Source organism: Sphaerodactylus townsendi, linkage group LG13 (genome assembly GCF_021028975.2).
Source record: "Sphaerodactylus townsendi isolate TG3544 linkage group LG13, MPM_Stown_v2.3, whole genome shotgun sequence".
Lineage (NCBI taxonomy): Eukaryota > Metazoa > Chordata > Lepidosauria > Squamata > Sphaerodactylidae > Sphaerodactylus > Sphaerodactylus townsendi.
Genome location: NC_059437.1, coordinates 31,787,524 through 31,812,225, shown reverse-complemented (window position 1 = coordinate 31,812,225; position 24,702 = coordinate 31,787,524). Strand labels below are relative to the sequence as shown.

The window sequence follows — 24,702 nt, the reverse complement described above, 5'->3', positions numbered from 1 at the left end:
TAAATGACTTTCACCCTCCATTCTTCTGATTCTGAATGAAGCCTTTTAAAAATAAGGATGTTCAATCATTAAATTTCACACATGTTGTACAAGCTTGAGTCTCTCCATTATTTTCCCCTCCAGATACTAATTGCGTCTTTCCCTGCAGTATGTCACGTCCATTACCAAGTGTTATGAGAGGCCGGCAGCCAAAGACACAAAAAAGGGATAGTTAGTTCAGGTCAAAATGTAAAACTCTTCCACTCTCTGGTTCATTTTTAAGTTATCTTCATTTATCCTTCCCTCAAATTCCTGCTTAGTCCACACATGAATGAGAGCAGGGTAACTATGAGGTGCCAAAATGCACGGTGCTATATTCAGACTGCAGGTGAAGTATCATACTTTGATGCTCTCCCATGTCAAAAGAAATCTTACCAATTGAAAACCAGAACAGGAAGCAAACAGAAGCAAACCTTTCTTGCTGTATTAACATTCTATTTGCACTGAGGGTTTTCAATGCAAAGAGTAAGTGCCAGAATTCCAATCTAAAATAATGAAATGGTTCACCATTTCATTCTCTTCTACACATCAACCAGGCCTGTTCTATATCTTTTCTTCAACCACTTTGCATCTGGCTCCATCCTTAGCTTCTGTGCATCACAGGAGTACCTCCCTCCATATGAATCCCCCACCACTGCTTCTTGAGGTCATTGTGACTTGTTTGGTTTTTATAAAAAGTTATTTTATTGTACATGTACTGTTTGTTTTGTATTGACTTTGGTATGATGTGGGAAGGCAACTAACTAACGTCTCGTTAGGACTGCCAATTCAGGGCGGAGAAATTCCTGGAAATTGGGAAGAGGAACCTGGGGAGAATGGTGTTAGGGGAGTGAAGGGACCTTGGTGGGAGAGAATTCCACAGGGACCACCTTCTAGAGCAGCCATTTTCTTCAGACAAACCGATTTCTAGAGATCAGTTGAAATTCTGGAAGATATCCAGGCCCTAAATGGAGGTTGGCAACTCTATCCCAAATGAATAAAATCTGAAAAAAGTGTCCTCTATTCACCACCTTCCTTAGAGTTTAAGGTGACTACGAAGTAGAGCAGAGCACAACCTCCCTCAATTTTTTTTAAAGGTACAGCTGTTTTTAGGGATGCCAGCCTCCAGGTGGGACCTGGGAATCCCTAGAATTACAGCTCATCTGCAGAGGACAGAAATCAGTATTGTAGTCACTAATGAAAAATAGCAGAAAATAGCTTTATGTTTGCTCAGTATCACATATATTAAATGAGGTTAGTTTTTAGTTATCTCAGGGCATTTCCCCACTCACCCCGATCCCCCCTGTGCCACGCGCTGCTTTCAGCGCGCAGCATCCCTGGTGCGCACCCGGGTGTCCCCACGACCCCGCGCTTTGCACGGGGTCATCAAAAGGCGCCCTTTACAAGAGTGCCAGGGATGCGTAGCTGCGCTGCGTGATAAGCGGACTTTAAGCGTCAGGAAGCTGATTCTTGCTGTCGCCAGCCCTGCACGCGATGGGGAGTGCCTCAGGACCCCGCGCTACTTGAGGAGAGTAGCGTGGGGCTTAAGGTAAGTGGGGAAAGGCCCTATGTCTGCTGTACTATTAAAGTTGTGGGTTTCCTTAAGGATCTCTGGTCAGAAGATTTCAGGCAGGCATACGTTGTTGTTTAAACCAGCCCCCCCCCCCCCCCAAAACATCAGCACATCTAAATGGAGTACCCTCTGGGCTATCTCCATGTGTAGAGGAAGCAAGCCTTTGCTTAAAGGACATAATGAACAAGTGCTAATTGTAAATTCTTCCTGTTCTTAAAGAAGAGCCTTGAAGTTGAAATACAGACCTGATAGCAGTCCTGCTGAATCTAAGATATGTCATTCAGAGTTTTGTTATTTTGTATTACTGATAAAGCAATAAAGGCATTCAATAAAGGATGTCAGCATAGACAGCCCCATTTGTTATCCTGACAACTGGTACCAATAGATCAGTCAGTGTGAAACTAAATTGCTGTTAAGGATTCTGGGACCAGGAAGACCAGTACTCCCTAACAGAGAACAGCAGGATGTTTAGTTTTGAAGTGTTAATGGAAAGTGCCAGCTTTTGTAATATTTGTACCCTTTATTGTTTTATTACATAGAAAATTCCTTTCCAATGGTTTTTCCTATATATGGGGCTAAGAATCCACGAGCTCCTCTCCATCGCTGTCACTCTGAATAAAACTTGTTTATCTTTACCTCTTGTCTCCCGGCTATTTCCTGTTCCCAGCCTAGAGTTGGTAAGCTGCTCTGACACTTATATGGGGGTATCAGTATCCTTGGATGCTTTGGAAGGTGGACTCCAGGGCACTGTAGCCCACTGAGGTTCCTGTCCCCACCACGCTCCTTTCCCAAGCCTTTGGGACTTTCCCGTCCTGGATCTAGCCACTTTACACCTAGCAACCCTAGCTGTTTCCACTCCTATGGAGTCTACTGCTTTGTTATTTCCTTCAAAAATGTTTTATTCATTTTCAGAGTAATTAATGGGATATTTTAAAAAACTAGAGGATCGATAAAAATTAAACAGAAAAGACTACCCCAAAATATTTTGATTAAACGTTACACAATGGACCCCAATGTGACATTCTTGTATTACTAAAGAAATAGTTATAAAATCTTTAAATCGCTGTCATTTATCCAACAGCTCCAAAAGCTTTCAGTTATTTCCTGATGCTCCTTGTGGTTTGTTTTCTTTTTATGTTGACCACGTTTTAGTCATAATTTAACTGATTTCTGTTTCCACGTTCAATCTGGGCTGCGTAAGGACTGTTTTTAGAAAGGGCGGGGAATGAAACGAAGAGGGAAAATAACGAAAGAAGCGAGAAACAGATTCCCACGAAAACCCTCCTTCGCACTGGTGAAACTGTAGTCGCCCGCCGGGCAGTTTCGACCTCCAACCACACAGCTTTGTGTCCTGACAGAAAAGAAGGTTCCCGCCCAAACTGCACCACGCGCAGACTCCCTTCCACATCCCTTTAGGCAAGCTGATAACATGAAGAACTGTGAGGAAACTCCTACAATCCCCAGCATCGCCTGCGAAAAGGAAACCCGCCCCTGCGCTGTAGACGGCCTTTGATTGGCTCTTTTTGAGTTTAGTGGGTGATGTCACCCGTCCTGGCGACCAAAAGGAATATTGTGAGTGGCAGCTGCTCCAACCAATTATCCGAGCAGGCCTTCTTGAAGACGTTTGTGAGTCGTTTGTGGGCTGGGAAAGCACGATGTCGGGCATCCTGAGCACGACGTTAAGAGGGCTCGACAGTGACTCGTACTGCGACTTAACCTTGTACCGGGACCAGAAGTTTCAGGTAGGAAAGGGAGAAGCTATATAGGAGATTCACTCTTAGGCGCTCTCGACAGGAGGGGAGGTGCTTTGCGAGTGCTCAAAGGGCTTCTGCCATTTTTCTTTACATGGAGAGGCACTTTGCACATGTTCAGAGACGTCCTCGCTTTCGGTTCTATTTTTTGAATCCTTCGGTTCTTTGTAGAGATCGCGCTGCCAACCTTCAGGGAACATTTGCTTAATGTTTCTTTGTAATAAGGCAGTGTGAGATTATGTTTTGCTGCGTAAAAGCTTGTTTTAAGTATATGCATAATGGATATTAGAGTTATTGGTATGTTAATACCGTTAGCCATATTGGTGGTTTTTTAATTATTATTCTTCACGTAAAGTCCGGAGAGCCCCCAGAATTGCAGCTGGCATCTAAACTACAGGGATCAGTTTCTCTGGAGAAAATGGCTGCTTTGGAGAAGGGACTGTGTAGCACTTTTTATCTGCTGATGTCCCCCCCCCAAAAACACACACACACACACACACACACACACACACACACAACAACAACAACAGCAACAACCCCCACGGACTTCCCAGTATCCACCGCCAAATCTCCAGGAATTTCCTAGCCCAGAGTCGTCAGCCCATGTAGAGAGTGACTCTGTAGGGGATAGAAGGCCCTCAGCCTTGTGTTTTTGCCAGTTTCTCAGAAGTGGAGCTCTGCAAACAGGGCATCATGTTTTTGAAGCTGGAAATGTAGGAAAGGTGCTTGAACAAGTTCTTTGTAGAGGCGTCAAAGACATTTTCTAAATAAGTAACAAACCAATGGAAGCCGACATTGCTAGAGAGGAGGGACAATCCGTGTAGACAGAGAGATGAAGGGGGGAGGGTAAGATCGAGAGGCTTTCTGTGTAGCTTATGCAGATTGTGGCTAAAATGGTATAAATGTTGCTGCATATGGGCAGCGTGAGCTGTAAATCCAAGCAACTTTGTTGATCTTGAGCAAAGGAAAATTAAAAGTTTGGGAGGCATAAATCTTTCTCTTGAGCTCCCTTGAGGGATAATGTATTGCTGCCTTTGTGACATGGGAAATTCGTAAACTCTACCTGGTTGCCGTAAGTCAGCTGTCACGTGATGGCCCAAAGAAACAAAACAAAACAAAAAAAAAGCCATGTTAATTTGATTATCTTTTGGATGGATGTGATGGCATCTCTATGTAGGAGAGATACGATACCATTAATAATATGGCAAAATAATACTAGAACCAATTGCCACATTACAGGTGTTGCTGGGTGGGAAATATTAAAAATTCATATGTGCTAGTTTATTTTAGGAGCTGGTATTAGTGAATAATAATTATTTTAAATTTCTGAGTGACTAGGCAGTTAAGATTTTTGCCAGGGCATTTAATTTGGGATGAGGGGCACATCTTTCCTTACTAATAAGGCAAGTTCCTTATTAATTAACTTTAATTGTTTTATACCCCAGGACTTGAATGGTCTAGATCCATGGAAGATATCATTCCAAATCTGAGTGTTGTTGGCTAATGCTCGCCTTTTCCTCCACTTTCATGTTACTTGGGTTGCCTTGGTATACATAGCCTCTTCTATAGTGAATAATGCTTTAGATTGTAAATGATGGTAGAAATGGAATTTATATGATGCTGTCTCTCCTCCCACCCCCAACTATATCCTAGGGCACCAACAAAATCCAGGAGAAGGCTCTGAAGACTTCTAGCACACTTTATGTGGGCAATTTGTCCTTCCACACCACAGAGGAGCAAATCCATGAGCTTTTTTCTAAGTGTGGGGATGTCAAGCGCATCATCATGGGGCTTGACAATGTGAAGAAAACCCCCTGTGGTTTCTGCTTTGTGGAGTATCCTTTGCCTTTTGATTTAATTATGTTATTGTTTAATATTATTTTTATTTAAAACTTTTTAGCTGCCTTTTCATCCAATCAGGGTTAACAAAGTGGTGAACATAAAATCATTTAAACAATTAGGACATACTAAGAGTATCTAATTTACTTAGAAACACATAAACAAATAGCACTATAATCATAGAGTTGGGAGAGACCCCAAGGGCCATCAAGTCCAACCCCTGCAATGCAGGAACACACAGTCAAAGCACTTCTGACAGATGTATGTATTTATTTATTATATTTTTAGATCACCCTCCCCAGTAGGCTCATGACCATCCAGCCTCTGTTTTAAAAAACTCAAAGGAGACTCCACCACACTCCTAGGAAGTGCAGTCCACTGTCAAACAGCCCTTACTGTCGGGGTTTTTCCTGTTGTTTAGGTGGAATCTCTTTTCCTTCACCTTGAACCCATTACTCCTGGTCCTAGTCTCTGGAGCAGCAGAAAACAAGCTTGCTCCCTCACTAACATGACATCCTTTCAAATATGTAAACATAGCTATCATGTTACCTCTTCACCTTCTCTTCACCAAACTAAACATCCCCAGTTCCTAAGTCTCTCCTCGTAGGGCATGAATTCCAGACTTTTCACCATTTTGGTTGCCCTCCTCTGCACCCATTCCAGTTTGTCAATATCCTTCCTGAATTGCGGTGCCCAGAACTGCACACAATATTGCAGGTGAGGTCTAACCAATGTAGAATAGAGTGGTACAATTACATCCCTCGATCTTGACACTATACTCCTATTGATACAGCCCAGAACCATTGGCTTTCTTGGCTGCCGCATCATACTGCTGACTCGTGTTCAGTTTGTGGTCTACTAGGACCTCCCAGATCCCTTTCGCATGTAGTGTTGAGCCAGGTGTCACCCATCTTGTATCTGTGCATTTCATTTTTTCTGCTTAAGTGTAGTATCTTACATTTATCTCTGTTGAAGTTCATTTTGTTTGTTTTGGCCCTGCTCTCTAATCTGTCCAGGTCATTTTGAATTCTGACTCTGGGGTATTAGCTACTCCTCCTATTTTGGTGTCATCTGCAAATTTGATTAGCATGCCTTCTATTCCATCATCCAAGTCATTGATAAAAATATTGAATAGCACTGGGCCCAAGACAGAACCCTGTGGCACCCCACTTGTCACTTCTTTCCTGGATGAAGATGAGCCGTCAATGAGCACCCTTTGAGTTCGATCAATCAACCAATTACAAATCCATCTAACAGTAGCATTTTCTAGTCCACATTTCACTAGCTTACTTGCGAGAATGTTATGGAGAACCTTGTCAAAAGCTTTACTAAAATCAAGGTATGCTATGTCCACAGCATTCCCTTCATCTACCAAGCTTGTCACTCTTTCAAAAAAAGAGATAAGATTAGTCTGGCATGACTTGTTTTTCAGAAACCCATGCTAACTTTTTGTGATCACAGTGTTCCCTTTTAAGTGCTGGCAGATCGTCTGTTTAATGATCTGCTCCAGAATCTTCCCTGGAATTCATGTCAGGCTGACTGGAAAGAGGGTCAGAAGGAGATGGGAACTTTGGGGATCTCTGGCTGTGTTTTCTTTAGCTTGGGGGAAGCCAGAACCAGCTATTTAAATGGTCCCATTAGTCTTTCCTTATAGTAACAACCCAGTTACTACACTAGAGCAGAAGCTGAGCATTGTATGCGGTACATTAATGGAACCCGGCTGGATGGCCGCATCATTCGGACAGACTGGGATGCTGGGTTCAAAGAAGGACGGCAGTTTGGTCGTGGGAAGACAGGTGGCCAGGTGAGTAACAAAGTTTGTGGGATGCTTGCAGATCTTAGGGAAGTTTGAGGAGTCTATCAGATGTTAGGCTAGGTTGGTTTTGACTTTTGTCTGGATGTGTGCCATGCCCCAAGTTCTCAGGCTGTGAGTAAATGTACATCTAGTGAAATATGCTCAGTAAGTAGACTTGTTATCAAAAATGGGTTTTCAAAATTAATACCTGGGTTGGAAACTGCACCAGAGGCAAGAGTGTGAAATTGCCTACCTGTTAGTTCTAGTTCTTCCAGGCCAAAGAGCTAACCTTGACTTGACTTGACTTCTAAGTAGGCTTGTCAACAGTCTGGAGAAAAATGTTCTGTCACTTCAATAGAAAATTAATGGGATGTTACTTCCTCGTTACCTGTATGCCATGAGAAGCTTCAACTGCTCATGCCACACATTAAACCTCCATTTTTAAGGACACTTTTCTCCAGGTTGTTTGAGCTGACAAATTCAGCACTAAACATTCCAGGTTATCCTTATAAACACCTGTGGTTTGGGTTTGGTAAAAAAACCTGTCATGACACCAAACTTGGATAGTTCTGGATAAGTTCCCATATCTTGGTCTGTAAGTGTTTGTCTCATTTTCCTTCCTCTGTAGGTGCGTGATGAATATCGGACAGACTATGATGTGGGCAGAGGTGGCTTTGGTAAGATTGCTCAGATGCAGAAGCCGAATCAACAGACAGTGATGTAGTAGCATCTTCTTGGATTGAGGGCAAGAGTGGGAGAAGAGGAAGACAGGTTTGTTCCAGGACTGATGTGGGTGGGCCATTCATGATGGCAGAACTATCCCTGGACTCAAGTGGAAACAACATGATGGTTTGACAACATTCTTGGCAATATGCTGCTCTATCTGCCCTTTAGGGCTTCTCGCCCTGGTTAACACGGAACCAAGGAATCCCGATGTTGTCAGAATCTCTGTCTGAGCTGGATTATGACAGAAGACACCATGGTCTATGGAATTTGACTGGGTCTTTGCTCTTCTTGCTTTACCTTTGTAGTAACTCTGGTGCCCTAGTTTTTCTCTGTCTCGAATCCTTTATTTTATTCTTTTTTAAAAATTCCAAAATAAGTGGGTTTTGTAACTCATGCTGTAGTCTGAAATAAGATGGCTGGTAAAGTGAATAAAGAAGGATCCTTATCTCAGCCCTAGGAGTTGTGACTTTTCTGGTTGGTTTTCTGTCACTTTGGGGTTTTTCTCTCTACAGACAAAGCTTTGGCACTTAAGGGATGACAAGAAGCCTTTGACTGGAGTGAGTGGAAGTCAATTCACAGCCAGACTGAACATTTTGCTTATAAACTGAATAATTGGAGCATGGGGAGGTTGCCCATGACCTGCATTACACTGCAGGGGCATGATCTAAGAAGTGATGAGTCAGCGATGAGATTAAAGTGGGTTGGGGCACTGTGGTGGGAACTGAGTGCCTGGCCCCAGCACTCAACTGGGTTGCAGTACTCGGCTGGGTCGCATGAAGCTCCTTTGTGGAACCAGGACAAGGTGCCTTGCCTTCCTTCCTCTTTCTCCCTGTCTTCTCTGCTGATGAGAGAGGGGCAGATGTAGGGTTTTGTCTTTCCCATTTATTGATTCAGTGGAGCTGTTCCAAAGCACAGTGACCTCTTCGGAGCAGTGCTATGGCAACTGCAGAATAAGGGGAAGGACAGTTCCTGTAGTTCTGGGAGAAGCAAGTTTTCCATAGCCCTGCTCAGGTAGGAGTAGCGTGTATTTGAACCAACCTTGTGAATAGCGGGCCAGCACAGGTTAACCACTTGGCAAGAACTGGAGAATATGGCAAGAGCCTCAGCCTAAGGATATCAACCTCAATGGTGGCATGCCTGTGAATCTCTGCTATTTGGTTAGTCTTCCATTCTGGATTCAATGCAATTAAGGAGCCCCTCAGTCCTGGGGCTAATTGCTTTCAGATCTGATCAGCCCCAGGAAAACAACCCTTTCCAGAGAAGCATGCAGATACCAACAAGCTAACCCTGAATCTGTCTCAGCCTTGTCCATGTTTCCCTAAAACTCTCAGGAACTTGATGACCTTACTGTTGTTACAAGAAGCACCATTGACAGGGTGACATTAGAACTTTGCATGGGATGCAAGCTCAGGCTGCTATTCCTACATTCACTTGGTTTAGAAATCTGCTTCCTTGGAACTTATGCCAAATCATTTGGGATGTGTTGTTGCAATCCTGTCTTTTGTAGCATATGAGAACTCTAGCACTGCATGTGCCCCAAAGAGACCCAAAGCCCTGGACATGCCACCAGTTGGAACATTTGGGAATGGGAGTGCAGGCTCATCTTCTTGTGCTGAGTGGAGCTTTTCATCTGGTCAGAACACCTTTGCCTCTTTCACTCTGGCAGAGAAGAGTTCACTTGCCCTTGGCCTAGCTGGCAGTGCAGCAGAAACTCTGAATAGAGCTAATCTCTTATTCTAATCTGAACATAGCACGCTGAAGAATGATGAATGATTTGGAATGGTACCTCAAAGCCAGAATAGAAGCTTATGTAAAACTTCTCCCTCTGAATTGCCGCTTTGTGACCGCTATTGTTGCAGTCATGTATTAATTGCCTAGAACCATCATGTCACCTCCTAACATTACATGTATTCTAGCCTAAAGTATATCTGACAATAGGAACTGTAAGGTTGGAAAACAATAAAAGGTTGTTATTACAATTGTCAGTCTCCTTGTTATAGTTGTAGCAGGCCTCAATCACCATAATACAAAAGGAGTCATCTTAAGCAGAAATCAAACTTCTCAAAGATAGAAAAAGCAGAAGCTGTTGCTTCACTACTTGAGGCCCAGGGGACAATAGTGGACTAGCTTCACTATAACATGGGGGGAAATGGCTCCAGTAGCAAGAGAGAAAACCAGAATGTGCAAAGGTTGTGTCTCAAAATGTGGATACTACATTCCATCACACCCTAGTTGGACCATGCCCAACTCAGAAATTCCTGTGGCACCTTAAAAATCAGCAGGTTTATGAAAAAGGATGCTTTCCTGAGGTAAGCTATAGTCCACTTCATCACATGCACAGGGGTGGTCTTATTAGTTCTGTGGCCCTGAATCGTTGCCACCTTCCACATCCTCCCTCAATTAAAAAAAGGTACAGCTGGTTTTCCGGACGCCAGCCTCCAAGTGGGAATTTCTTCTTCAAATGGATCAGGTGGGATTATAGCTCATCTGCAGAGGACAGAAGCCAGTATCCTTGGAGAAAACGGATGCTTTGGAGGGTGGACTCCAGGGCACTATAGCCCACTGACGTTCCTGTCCTCCCCACGCTCCTTCCCCAAACCTCCACATGTTTCCCACCCTGGATCTAACCACCTTACACCTAGCAATCCTAGCTGTTTTTTAAAAAAATATTTTAACAGGATAGAAAAATACCAGAGGATAAAGAAGAATTAAACAGAAAAGACATCTACCCCAAACTATATTGATTAAACGTTACATAACTGATCCCAATGTGCCATTGTTATATTACTATTTAAATCTCTGTCATTTAGCCAACAACTCCAAAAGCTTTCAATTATTTTCTGATGCTATGTCCTGTCCGAAACTAACGTTCCCGCCCAAACGGCACCATGCGCAGACGCCCTTTCACATCCCTTTAGGCCGGTCTTAGGCAAACTGACAAGGAATAGAAGAACAACAACTACAATCCCCAGCATCCCCTGCGACAAGGCAACCCGCCCCTGGGCTTTGATTGGCTCTTCTTGAGCCTAGTGGGTGATGGCATTCATCGTGGCGACCAAGAGGAACATTGTGAGTGGCAGCTACTGCAACTAATTATCTGAGCAGGCCTGCTTGAAGATTTTTTGTGGGCTGGGAAGGCAAGATGTCGGGCATCCTGAGCACGACGCTAGGAGTGCTTGACAGTGACTCGCACTGCAACTTGACCCTGTACCGGGACCAGAAGTTTCAGGTAGGAAAGGGAGAAGCTATGTAGGGGATTCACTCTAAGGAGGTCCTGCCGAAACTCCTGGGAAGGGGAGGTGTTTTGTTAGTGCTCAAAGGGCTTATTCCATTTCTCTTTAAGCGGAAAGGCACTTTGCACATGTTCAGAGACGTCCTCGCTTTCGGTTCTGTTTTTTAAATCCTTCGGTTCTTTGTAGAGACCGTGCTGCCAACCTTCAGGAAACATTTGCTTAATGTTTCTTTGTAATGAGCCAGTGTGAGATTATGTTTTGCATATTGAATATTAGAGTTATTGGTATATTAATACCATTGGTCATATTCATGCTTTTTTATTATTAATCTTCAGGTAGAGCCCAAAGACCTGCCAGAATTGCAGCTGTCATCTATTCTAGACTAAGGCTGTTTCTGTGCGGCACAGTTATTCTGAGTTACAGTTGGTATTTTACAATCAGGGTCTGTTTTATCCCAGTATCTCCCTCTGCATTGCTGCCCATTTCTGTGAAGGAACTGAGTGAAGACCAGGAGTAAATACTCCACTTTGTTTTGCACAAGCCTGGGTCTTTTGTACTTACATCGCAAGTGTATTTGTGCATGCGCAAACATTCCCGGTGTCCCAAGTTCTGATTGGCTGTTGTTTTGGGGCAGCAGCAGGGGGAAACAAAGCTCCCCCTTTTTCCACTTCCGGATAGAGCCCAGTGCAGGCCTCAACACATGGCAGCAAAAAATAATGAGGCACAGCATCACGTCACATTCCCACTCAGTCTCATATTTTTGTGGAAAACAAGAGACTCCCTCTCCCCCACCCCCCACGGAGATATGCCCACTAACATTCAGCCCAAAGTACACATCTCCCTAGCTATGCACTCTGAGCAGCCAGTACACCTACAGAAAAGAAAATGGGGACATTTTTGGACTCCACTCCTGATTAACCCAGGTGAAATGGCACCCAGTTGATAAAATGAGCAGAATTCTGTCTGGGGAACTTTCCGGGAATGGTGGGCTCCAATGGTCGACGACTCAGCAGTGTTGAAAACTGACATGATGCCAGGTGGGGAGATTGGGGATGGGTGGAGGGGTGGGAGGATCAGGCGCCTAGGTGGGAAATATAAACTGGTTCTGCTCCCGTGATGTTTGCATAGTAGCGATTTTTGAAAATCCCGGGATGAGAGAAATATTGCGGGACAAACCTGCTTCAAGAATGGGAACTCTGCAAACCTCTTGGCCAAAGGGATATTTCCCTTGCTCAACCCTGGATATTTGGACCATGCAGAAACTACCTACAGGAATCCGTTTCTCTGGAGAAAATGGCTGGTTTGGAGAAGGGACTGTGTAGCTCTTTTTATCTGCTGAGGTGCAACCCCCCCAACCCCCCCCCCCCAACACTTCCCAGTATCTACCTCCAAATCTCCAGGAATTTCCTAGCCCAGAGTCGTCAGCCCATGTAGAGAGTGACTGTAGGGGATAGAAGGCCCTCAGCCTTGTGTTTATGCCAGTTTCTCAGAAGTGGAGCTCTGCAAACAGGGCATCCTGTGTTTGAAGCTGGAAATGTAGGAAAGGTGCTTGAACAAGTTCTTTGTAGAGGCGTCAAAGACATTTTCTAAATAAGTAACAAACCAATGGAAGCCGACATTGCTAGAGAGGAGGGACAATCTGTGTAGACTGAGAGAAAAGAGATGAGGTGGGGTTTTGTGACATGCAGAGGCTTTGCGTAGCTTGTGCAGATTGTGTCTAAAATGGTATAAATGTTGCTGTATATGCAGTGGCATACCTAGGCAAACTGGAGCCCTGGGCAAAACCTGAGTTTGATGCCCCCCCATGGGTGGCCACCCTCTCCCATCATGACCAAACAATGATTTTTTTCCACCAGGTCATTTCAAAGTCACCATCACATTATAGAACATGCCCCAACTCACAAATTTGAACACAGCAATGGGCCATGCCACACAGCAGAAATATTTTTTTGAAAACATTTTCAAAATGCTTTCGAAATGTTTCATTACTGCTATGAAAACGTTTTATGGTGTTGTATCCAGTCCCCGCAATTGGGGGAAACAACATCACTTTCAATGTTATTTAAACTGGGGATCCCAGATTCTCCCTTTAAGGTGGATTTAAAAGGAGAATCTGGGCTCCCTAGTTTAAACAAGTAATGCTGGAATCCACCCCCAAACAGCATCAGTTTCAATTATGTTTAAACTAGGGAGCCCAGATTCTCCTTTTAAATCCAATTTAAAGGGATAATCTGGGGTTCCCAGTTTAAACAACTTTGAAAGTGATGCTGTTTTGGGGTGGATTATACCCCACCCTGAAACAGCATCACTTTCAATGTTTAAACTCAGATTCTCCCTTTAAATCCATGCCGAAGGGGGTGGATTTAATAATAATAATAATAATAATAATAATAATAATAATAATAATAATAATAATAATAATAACCTTTATTAGGCATTGAGAGAATAAAAGAAAGAAAGAAAACAAGCATTGGCAGGAAGGGGGTGGATTTAAAAGGAAAATCTGGGGCAATTTAGGGGGTGCCTGCTGTCAGGGGTGCAATTATTAAGATAGCAGCACAAAATTTTTAGAGTATCTTCGTGAGACCCTACTGATGATACCACCCAGGTTTGGTGAAGTTTGGTTCAGTTATGGACCCTCAAAGGTGTAGAACCCATCTCCTATTAGCTCCCATTGGAAACAATGGGGGATGGGGCACTCCCTTTGGGAGTCCATAACATTGGAGTCCCTAAACCAAACCTCACCAAACCTGGGTGATATCATTAGGAGAGTCTTCCAAAAAACCCCTGAAATTTTGGTGCTGCTAGCCTAAAAACTGCGCCCCCTGCAGGCCAAAAATGGTGAAAACAGTGAAAATACAAAAAATCCCACAAACGAACCTGCAGTTTTTGCGCCCCCCACAAGGGGCGCCCTGGGCAACTGCCCACTTTGCCCAATGGGACTGCCCAACTGCCCACTTTGCCCAATTGCCTCTGTGCATATGGGCAGAGTGAGCTGCAAATCCAAGCAACTTTGTTGATCTTGAGCATAGGAAAATTAAACGTTTGGGAGGCATAAAGCTTCCTCTTGAGGGATAATGTACTGCTTTTGTGACATGGAAAATATAGGTAGTAATTTCTATGGGGTTGCTGTAAGTCTGTTGTCACTTGATGGCACAAAGAAACAAAAAAAAAAAGGCCACTCTGACCCATGTTAATATGATTGATTGTCTCTTGGATGGATGTGATGGCATCTCTATGTAGGAGAGATACAATATAATTAATATGGCAAAATAATACTAGAACCAATTGCCACATTACAGGTCTTGCTGGGGTGGGAAATACCAAAAATTCATATATGCCAGTTTATTTTAAGAGCTGGTATTAGTGGATAATTATTATTTTAAATTTCTGAGTGACTAGGCAGTTAAGATTTTTGCCAGGGCATTTAATTTGGGATGAGTGGCACATCTTTCCTTACTAATGAGGCAAGTTATTAATTAATTACATTGTTTTATACTTCACCTCTTAAATGTTAGATCCATGGAAGACGTTATTCCAAATCTGAGTGTTGTTGGCTAACGCTCGCCTTTTCCTCCACTTTTATGTTACTTGGGTTGCCTTGGTATACCTAGCCAAGTTATTTCTGCTTCTTCTACAGTGAATAATGCTTTGCATGGTAAATTATCGTAGAAATGGAATATATGTGATGCTGTCTCTCCCCACACCCCCATCTGTATCCCAGAACAGAGAAGAGCAGGAGAATGCTCTGAAGACTTCTAGCACACTTTATGTGGGCAATTTGTCCTTCTACACCACAGAGGAGCAAATCCATGAGCTCTTTTCTAAGTGTGGGGATGTCAAGCGCATCATCATGGGGCTCGACAAGGTGAAGAAAACCCCTTGTGGTTTCTGCTTTGTGGAGTATCCTTTGCCTTTTGATTTAATTATTGTTTAATATTATTTTTATTTAAAACTTTTTAGCTGCCTTTTTATCCAATCAGGGTTAACAAAGTGGTGAACATAAAATCATTTAAACGATTAGGACATAGTTAAGAGTTTCTAATTTACTTAAAAACACATAAACAAACAGCACTAGAAAGGGGGTCAGAAACATTATTGGGGTTTGGAAGATGAAACAAAAAAAAAGTATTTACCTGCATGTGAAAGACACCAATACAGAGACACACATGATTCCTCTTGGGGATGGAATTGAAATTTTTTGGTGCCATAGAGGAGAAGGCCCTTTCTTGGGTTGCCACCCATCTTTCCTCAGATGGCAGCAACAAAACAGAGCTTTTGAGGATGAACGGTAGGTTCATATGGGAAATGGCAGTCTTTAAGTGTGTTGATCCCATGTCGTGTGTGTATGTTAAGTGTCGTCAAGTCACTTCCAAGTTACAGCAGCAACCCTATGAACCAGTGTCCTTTGAAGTGTCCTACTGTTACCTGTGTTGCTCAGGTGTTGCAAACTGAGGGCCAATGTTTCCTTCATGGATCTATCCATCTCATGTTGGATCTGCATGTTTTATTGTTGCCTTTGACTTTTCCTAGCATCATTGCCTTTTCCAGTGAGTCCGGTCTTCTCATAATGTGCTCATAGCCTCAGCTTAGTCATTTTAGGGTCAGTTCAGGCTTGATTTGATCGAGAATCCACTTGTGTGTCATCTTGGCAGCCCCCAGTATCCTTTAAACTCTTTTTCACACCACATTTCAAAGGAATCTACTTTGTTCCTGTCTGCTTTCTGCATTGTTCAGCTTTTACAACAATACATAGTATTAGAAAGAACTATGATATGAATCGTGTAGAGTGCATAGCAGTAATCTAGCTGTTACACTGTACTGGAAGGGCTGCAAAAGGCTCTTTGGCTGAAAGATACCCCTGACCACCACTTCCATCTGTTTATTCAGCTGGAGACCTGGATCCAGAAGCTTCTTCAGGGTATGTTTATTTAAGGGGACTTCAACCCCATCCACTATAACAGGGGTCTGCAACCTGCGGCTCTCCAGATGTTCATGGACTACAATTCCCATCAGCCCCTGCCAGCATGGCCAATTGGGGCTGATGGGAATTGTAGTCCATGAACATTTGGAGAGCCACAGGTTGCAGATCCCTGCACTATAAAGATAACCCATTTCCCTCCCCCAGCCAGTAGCACCTCCATTTTGTTGTGATAGTGTTTCAGCTTGTTAGCCATAATCCGTTCCAAATCTGCCTCCTTGAGATATGCTGGTAGCGAGCGCTGGAATTTTCTTCTGCATATTGGTGGTAACTCATCCCAAATCTCTGAAAAATCTCTTCCACTAGGCTTTATATGAGTGTTGAACAACATGGGAGGAAAGATGGAATCCTAGGGAACCCTGTAGGCCAGGGAGCAGAGCAGCAGTCTCCTAGCAACACACTGTAGCCTATCCTCAAGGTAAGATCAGAATAATCACAGAATAGTGCCTCCCATTTATAAAAGGCACTGAGGAAGGATGCTATGTTCTGTGCCTATTTGAAGTTTTGAAGCAGTTTGAAACACCTAAAATTCCGTTTCCTTTGTGGGCGCAAGGTCTGGTCTTTCGGTGCTTTTGTTGTGTAATAACCTAACTACGTGATTGGTAGGCCTGCATTTTTGTGACTGGGCTGTAACACTTCAAATTGTAGGTGAGACTGAATTGTCATGTACCATATTGAAGTAAAGATGTATTTAACTTGAATCTATGTATTCTACCTGCATCCCTCCTGCAAAATTGGTGATGGGCGGAGCTCTGAAGTTGTTTCTTACTAACTAGACTGGTAAACTTCCTTAGCTTTAGTAGTGAAACAGCACTGTATTACACTTAGAATTCTCTGGATTATGATAATAAGTTATAAACCAATTTACTTTTGATTAGGGAAATGGGAACTTTGGAGATCTCTGGCTGTTTTTTCTTTAGCTTGGGGGAAGCCAGAACCAGCTCTTTAAATGGTCCCATTAGTCTTTCCTTATAGTAACAATTTAGATACTACACTAGAGCAGAAGCTGAGCATTGTATGCGGTTTATCAATGGAACCCGGTTGGATGACCGCGTCATTAAAACAGACTGGGATGCTGGGTTCCAAGAAGGACGGCAATTTGGCCGTGGGAAGACAGGTGGCCAGGTGAGTAACAAAGTTTGTGGGATGCTTGCAGATCTTAGGGAATTTTGAGGAGTCTGGCAGATGTTAGGCTAGGTTGGTTTTGATTTTTGTCTGGATGTGTGCCTTCCCCCAAGTTCTCAGGCTGTGAGTAAATGTAGAATGTAATACTTCATTTACGGTCAATGACCAAATATGTGAGTAAATGTATAGCTAGTACAATATGCTCAGTAAGTAGGCTTGTTATCAAAAATAGGTTTTCAAAATTAATACCTGGGTTGGAAACTGCACCAGAGGCAAGAGTGTGAAATTGCCTACCTGTTAGTCCTAGTTCTTCCAGGCCAAAGAGCTAACCTTGTCCTCTGCGGAATTTACAGAGGAGAGACTTGACTTCTACATAGGCTTGTGAAGAGCCTGGAGAAAAATGTTCTATCACTTTAATAGAAAATTAATGGGATGTTCCTTCCTAGTTACCTGTACGCCACGAGAAGCTTCAACTGTTCATGCCACACATTAAACCTCTATTAAAAGAACAGGACACTTTCCTCCAGGTTGTTTGGAATCGTGATTCTAAAGCAGCGTCTTTGAACTCTGACAAATTCAGCATTAAACGTTCCAGGTTATCATCCTGATAGGGACCAACTTAGATAGTTCTGGATAAGTTCCCATGTCTTGGTTGCTGTAAGTATTTATCTCATTTTCCTTCCTCTGTAGATGCACGATGAATATCGTAGAGATTATGATGTGGGAAGAGGAGGCTTTGGCAAGATTATTCAGATGCAGAAGACAAATCAGCAGACAGTCATCTACTAGCAGCTTCTTGGATTGAGGGTAAGAGTGGGAGAAGAGGAAGACCGGATTGTTCCAGGACCAATGGGGGTGGGCCATTCATGATGGCAGAACTATCCCTGGACTCACGTGGAAACAAGATGATGGTTTGACAACATTCTTGGCAATATGCTGCTCTATCTGCCCTTTAGGGCTTCTCGCCCTGGTTAACACGGAACCAAGGAATCCAGATGTTGTCAGAATCTCTGTCTGAGCTGGATTATGACAGAAGACACAATTGTCTGTGGAATTTGATTGGTTCTTTGCTCTTCTTGCTTTTCCTGAGTAGTAACTTTAGTTCCCTAGTTTTTCTCTGTCTTGAATCCTTTATTTTATTCTTTTTTAAAAAATTCCTAAATAAAGTGGGTTTTGTAACTTTTGCTGTAGCCTGAAATAAGATGGCTGGTAAAGTGAATAAAGAAGGATCCTTATCTCAGCCCAGGGAGTTGTGATTTTTCTGGTTGGTTTTCTGTCACTTTGGGATTTTTCTCTCTACAGACAAAGCTTTGGCACTTAAGGGATGACAAGAAGCCTTTGACTGGAGTGAGTGGAAGTCAGACCACAAATAATTGGGGCACGGGGAGGTTGCCCATGACCTGCATTACACTGCAGGGGTGTGATCTAAGAAGTGGTGTTGTGTGTTTTTAGTTGGAATTTTTAGACTGCTCAATTGCAGAGACCAAAAATAGCTTACACAAATTCAAATCTGATGCAAAGTTACAAGGTCTCAGGAATATATTAGTGTGTAATCACCAGTGTCTCTTAGCTTCTGGCAGCTGACTGAATTCCAGACTCTGCCAACCAATAGGAAAGGACAGAAAGAAAGGCAAGTGGTTGGTGCTGCCTTATGGCAAAGAGAGACAGCCCTCCTGTAAATGCAAATTTACATTGCTTGTAGCCAGTATTTCTCATTGAGACTTAAGGTAGATTGCACAGTGTAAGACCATAAAGTGGACAAGATGGGACATCTAATAAGCAATGCAGTAGGATTAGGAATGCAGAATTCTAAAATAGAGATGAAACAGAGCATAAGCTTCACATAACATGTTAAATGATGTATGTGTGACCTGTGTAATTTCTGTAACAAATAGTATATACTATACCACAGTATGTACTGTCCACATTCTGTTTTTCTAAGGATCATTCCAATCATTTTCTTATAGTATAGCCCCGTTACTTGTGTGATCGTTCACAGAATGCCCGGAAAATGGGAGCCTTCCTCACCATATCAGGCAGGCCATTCCAGATCAAAAGTTATTTGAAGCAAATGTGAATACAACCAAGACATGTTACTGCTTGTTCCAAGTTACTCTTTAGTAACTGAGGACCTGAGCGACAGGCAAATGTTGAAGGATTGTGCCAGCAGCTGTGGACATTATTATGTCACTTGTGGGAAATTGTGAACCAACTAAAAGCAAGAGAAATGAGGGAAGAGGTAGAGATTCACTAGAGTTACTATGTGGGTCATATACTCACTGGTTGTAATATGGCCCCTTTCAATTTGAGTAAGAGCCTAAGGCCTAGCTCAGAAGTAGCCAGACGTTATGAAAAAGCAAATGCAATCTCAGACAAAAGTAGCTTAACTATTACTCCTATAATTTAGCTGTGCTAATCTGTTACAGCAAAAACTAGAGTCATGAGGTGCTTTAAAGATTAACCGCACTATTGTGGCAGGAACTTTGTTGGTCTATATGGCCTACTTAGTTGTTGTGGTATAGTGTGATCCTCAGGGGATATAAACTCAGATCCAAATAATTATTTTATGAAGGAATACAGACCCAGCAATTCTTATAGAAGAGAGAGAGAATCAGAAGGTGCCAGCAGGAGGCACTGAAAAGCTATAGTTGAGTCCTGACAGCCCTTTCCCTGAATTTGCAGCTGTCTTTCTCATGATAGCACTTTAACTCCAAAGCATTTGCTGTGCTTTTCGGGCCTGATGGGAAGTTTGGATGCGGAAGAAGGAAATTTCTTTTTCAAATGGATCAGATTTTCATACATGAAAGTGCTTGGGCATGCTGTAATGCTTCTTCTCCTTAGCAGCTTCTATTCTCTATTTAGAGAAAGGGAGAGAATTCATAGTTAAATGAAATGGAATATATGCTTTGTGAGCTAAGATCCAGATTAATTCTGGCCCCTGATATGGTTGATCTTGGGGTTCCTCCCAGCTCTGTTACTGCCTGTCTCAATTCAAGCTACCTACTTCGTACCACAGTACATGAGCTTCCCAATGTGGTATCCATGGATGTAATGATGCTCACCAGCACTTTTCTGGCACCTATCAATTGTCTTTAGAAAGCAGGTGGATCTCTTGCCCAGCAAGACCTCTGACTGGCTATTGGAGATATCATGGTGGTCAGATTTTTTTTTCCAAAATTGCTTTTGCAGCAGCTGCTACCACAGCACAAGGATCTTCACTGTGTGACTGAAGATAACCTGCATCAGCCAGTTTGTGTCTCCTATGGCAGCCATTTTGTAGCTGTGCCCACCATTCTGTGTCAGAATTACAAAGACATCTGCAGGCTCAAAAATTATGGAGACTGCTGCAATAGTAACTTTAGTTTATCCCATCTGCATTCTTACTTTATCCCATGTTTCCTCTCCTTCCTACGGAAGAGCTCAAAGTCTTTTTCCAGGCAGGCTAATTCTAGCAGGGAATGAGGAAACTCCCAAAGCCCTTTATTTTGACCCAGCTCTTGTCCTAGACCGGCAATTCTCTGGCTTCCAACAGACACAATTAGCTCTTAGCAAAACCCAGGCCTGTGTATCCAAATGCCACAAAACAGGTTTAAAAGTTTATGGCGTCATAGACTGTAGAAGGCATCCAGCAGAGGGCGATGTATTGAAGAGAATAAATGTAGGCCCGTAGGGTAGACGCTGAACATATGACGTTTGCAGTGATCATGGACAAGATTTGCAAATAGAACAGCCAAATAGCAAAGTAATCTTGGACCACAAAGGCAAGAATGAACAATGTCAGTAGAGACTTTCCTAGCTCAGGAGCCAAAACTATTCTCACGTGATGGATTGATTGGCGTTACTGCAAAACCTGCTCAGTTTCCCTCCCAGGTAGCTGGAAGGTGAAGTGCCTCAAACTGATAAAAAAACAAAATACTTCAATTATAAGCTGTTAGAGGAGTATGATTCTAGAATAAGTCTATCAGGCTTCAAAGGTGCTAGGAAGCTCACACACTAGCCTGGCTAGCAGCTCAGCTCTCCAACCGAGGAGTAAGAGGAGGACTGTCATTATCTGTAGTTATCTTCAGACTGTAGGGAAGAAACTTGTGCTTTTACAGGGCTGTGGCCTGATGAAGTATGTCAGGGTTCAGGATCCGTGGCTCAGTGGAAGAGCATCTGCCTTATGGGCAGAAGTTCTCAGGTTCAGTCTCAAGTGTCTGCCTGAACAGGATGTCATAGATCAGTGGTGGCGAACCTTTGGCACTCCAGATGTTATGGACTACAATTCCCATCAGCTCCTGCCAACTGGCCATGCTGGCAGGGGCTGATGGGAATTGTAGTCCATAACATCTGGAGTGCCAAAGGTTCGCCACCACGGTCATAGATGATGTGGAAGGCCTCTGCCTGTGACCCTAGACTGGGATGTCAAACTGATGTGACTTGATCAAGCCAGGCCCGGGAGTGGTGGGAGGTGACTTCCTCGGCTGGGCCAGAATGGCACTGGGGGATGGGGGGGTGAATTGGTGAGCTTGCAGCTGCCTTGAGAGGGTTTATCAGACCCGCAAGTTAACTGAGGCAAACTCCACCCTGCCTCCTGATCTGGACTGGCAAGCTTGGGTTGCCTCAGCTGGCTGGTAGTGCTGATAAGCCCCTGCAAGGCTGCATGTTTGACTCCTGCCCTAGGCAGCTGGTGCCAGTCAGAGTAGACAATATAGGCCTTGAGAGACTGATGATCTGAGCCAGTGTACGGCAACTTCATGTATTCAGGGACGAAACTCTGGTCAGCAGTGGGGCAGATTTAGCCCTAAGTAGTCCTGAAAGAAAAGGGAGTACTCCCACTGCTGAAGATGCAGTTTCATGTGCAGAAGGTCCCATATCCAGTCCCTGACAAGTTCTACATGTTTTATGTTGAACATCTTACTAGTGTAGGGCCTGGGAGCCCTAAACAGATTTTGTTTTAAGAATAAGAAGACCCTTTCTCTCCTAAAAGCATTTTAGGAAATCCTTGACCTGATTTATGTAGTAATGTTTTCTGCGTATTGCATCAGTGCAAGAGATGGAGTGGGGGAATGGCCCTGGGAAGACAGATAAGACAGAGCTGGCCCAATGAGAGCAAGCAAGGTGGTTGCCATTGGCAACAGGCTGTGGCCACCATTAAAAAGTGAAAAATGTCCTGCGATTCTCTGCTTCAGAGATCTAATTCTGGATTAGGATTCAGACTATTGTGACTGCTCTCCCAAAGCTACTTGATCCAGAATGGCTTACAGTAGCCTCGCCCCAAAGTTTAGAACAACATGAATAACAGCTGCTAGTTCTAGAACAGTACTGCAACCTTCACAACAACCAGAATGTGTGAAAGGTGCTTCAGTCTGCTCATGAAACCCAGGAGCATCAAAGAATGAAGGATCACCCCAGAGAGACAAAAGCTGGTGAGTGGGGAACAAGAATAAAGGGGGGTGGCGTGGCAGCTGTTGGGGTGCAGCACAAAAGAAGGCAGAGCGAAGAGAGAAGGTGGCAGTGCTGCTGACATGAGATTCAGCAAACTGAAAGGAGCCAAAATGGGAGGAGTTACAGGCACAGTCCAAGCACTGAATGCTCTAAGGAAGGAAATGCCAGTAATCCCATCTCTGGAGAAGGGAACACTGAAATGGGTGGCCTGGAACAAGGACTGCAGGAAGCTGAGCCCCAGTCAACTAGTCTATCCTGTTCTGAGCAACTCAACCATTTCTGGAGTCAAGAGAGGACAAGGTATACATCTGCTGGCAACAACAGGAGCTTGGCGTCTGTACTAGAGGCGCTGATGACAGCAGGTGAGAGCTTGCATCAGTGGAAGCAGAGCATCCTGGGTAATGTAGTTTGGTACAATGTGCACTCTCTAAAGTTGTCTACAATTACCCTATTGCTCTCTCAGCACTCACCCAGATAAGGAATGCTAGAAAAACACATACAAAAGCAGCTATCTACAGGGAGGTTCTTTTGCACTAGATGAAGAAGGGGTTCTGTTTCCAGCACACTATCTCACCTGTGCTGGCTCTTCCTGGATGGACTTTCCAGCTTCTAAAAACTAGTCTTACCTCTGGACCTTTTAAACATCAGCGAGGCATGGAGAAATTATAGGGGGAGGGATGGTTTTCTTGGCCAGAATAAAGAGTAATGATAAATTAATTTTTGAATGGGATGCTGTTGTTAAAGGCACACGAACAAGAGCAGTAAAATGCTGGCAGCTGCTTTCCTGGGCTGATTCAGTAGAATCAGTTTGGGCAGCTTGTCTGGGCTACTTACCAGAACTTGTAAAAGGGCGAATAGACTTAATAAGGAGTGACACACCCAGTAATTATAAGGGAGAATGTTCTCAGCAGCATCTTCTACACTACAACCCTTAGGGCAGCAGTTGAGATGAGGACAGGCCAAACCACACACTGTGTGCATGATTGAGGCTGCATCTTGTGCAAGTTACAAGCCTCACAACATGCTGCAACTAAATGGGAGATTTCTGAGATGGAGGCAAAGATGATGTGTGGCCTTAGCGTTTTGTAGTTATTGTATGATGGGTTTTGAATGTTTATCCCAGCCACAGTCTTATCAAAGCTCCCTCCACAGATAGATGGTTGGGTATTTTGCTATTGTTGTGCTAGAACAATTGTTGACCTTCTGGATGGTCTTGCCCCCAAAAGGAAAATCCAGTTGGAAAGGACTGTGATGGCTCCATAGGCAATCCTTGGTTGTTGTGGTTTTGTTTGTTTGTTTGTTTTGCTATGTGCCTATGGGTCCTTCTCTGGCTGGCTTGTGCTGTCTTGGCTGTTTGCTTTCTGTTCTTCTTCACCTTCTTTTTCCATGTTAACTGTTAATTTTGTTTCTCACGCTGAAATAGTTCTGTGACTTAGCCAGGCTAGCCCAATGCATGGTAATGTGGAAGCAATGTTCAGGACAGCAGATAGACTTGCAACCTTAAATCTCCAGGAAAAAAATTGTAAGTGATCCTGGATGTAAGGCTGAACACACTCAAACGCAGTTAACTTAAAGAAAAAAACTTTATTGATTTGCGTCGCCCTAAATACAGGGTGCTGGAACAGATGATTCGTTTCCTCAGTTGCAGTATTCATTTTATTTCTGGACTCAACAGCAACCAATCAGCTTTCTCCCTCCGCCCAGTCTCTGACCTCTCATTGGCCGTGAAGATGCAGTGGGATGTAGCTTCTCAGTTTGTTTTCCCGCTCTTGTTGGAAAAAGGCTGAAGGTGGTGCATGCTGGGCGTTGTAGTCCTGACACTGGGGGGGTGGTGGTGGGGGGACTTCAGTTTTAAACAATGATTATTTGGATGATAAAAATGATAATGGCTCTTTCCTCAGTAGAAGAAGGCAGAACCTTGCTTCAAGGGGTTTATAATCTGAAAATTGATTGAGAGGTTGTGGGATGGATAGGCAAAGAGAAAATAAATGTATTTATTTAATTTATACCCTGTCTTTGTCCCCAATTAAAACCCAAAACATAATTCTCCTCTTCTCCATTTTATTCTCACAACAATCTTGTGAGATAGGTTAGGCTGAGAGTAAAGGTAAAGTTTCCCCTTCAGTCGTGTCCGACCCTGGGGTTCCACTGCAAGCAGTTTTCATAGGCAAGCTTTTTTTGTGGGGTAGTTTGCCATTGCTTGCCCTGGCTATTCTTTACCCCCTAGCTATGAG

General features: G+C 43.5%; 2 protein-coding genes across 3 annotated transcripts in view; both read left to right on the top strand.

The window, feature by feature from the left end:
• The first annotated feature begins 3,177 nt into the window (after positions 1–3,177).
• Positions 3,178–8,152, top strand: NCBP2 (nuclear cap binding protein subunit 2). Its single transcript, XM_048514162.1, has 4 exons — positions 3,178–3,333; positions 4,996–5,177; positions 6,847–6,985; positions 7,605–8,152. The coding sequence occupies exons 1-4, from the start codon at positions 3,247–3,249 to the stop codon at positions 7,698–7,700; spliced, it is 504 nt and encodes a 167-aa protein (XP_048370119.1). The 5' UTR covers positions 3,178–3,246; the 3' UTR covers positions 7,701–8,152.
• A 2,602-nt stretch (positions 8,153–10,754) lies between these two features.
• Positions 10,755–24,702, top strand: part of LOC125442645 (nuclear cap-binding protein subunit 2-like) — a 37,695-nt gene continuing 23,747 nt past the window's right edge. Inside the window, exons 1-4 of one of the 2 annotated variants that reach the window (XR_007246024.1) lie at positions 10,755–10,931; positions 14,660–14,838; positions 16,903–17,041; positions 17,732–17,848. Coding sequence is in view for 1 of the 2 variants with exons in the window: in XM_048514163.1 (XP_048370120.1) it covers positions 10,845–10,931; positions 14,660–14,838; positions 16,903–17,041; positions 17,732–17,830 (504 nt within the window). In the remaining variant the exon portion in view is untranslated. Of the gene's footprint in view, positions 10,932–14,659; positions 14,839–16,902; positions 17,042–17,731; positions 18,282–24,702 lie in introns of those variants that run through there. The other variant, XM_048514163.1, reaches the window with a different exon arrangement.

What these genes read in the sequence shown, in the direction of transcription:
- NCBP2 (XM_048514162.1), top strand. Translation starts at nt 3,247, where the DNA reads ATGTCGGGCATCCTGAGCACGACGTTAAGAGGGCTCGACAGTGACTCG. An exon ending in ACCGGGACCAGAAGTTTCAG is followed by an intron (nt 3,334 to 4,995) that starts GTAGGAAAGGGA and finishes ACTATATCCTAG; the next exon opens with GGCACCAACAAAATCCAGGA. An exon ending in TGTGGTTTCTGCTTTGTGGA is followed by an intron (nt 5,178 to 6,846) that starts GTATCCTTTGCC and finishes GTAACAACCCAG; the next exon opens with TTACTACACTAGAGCAGAAG.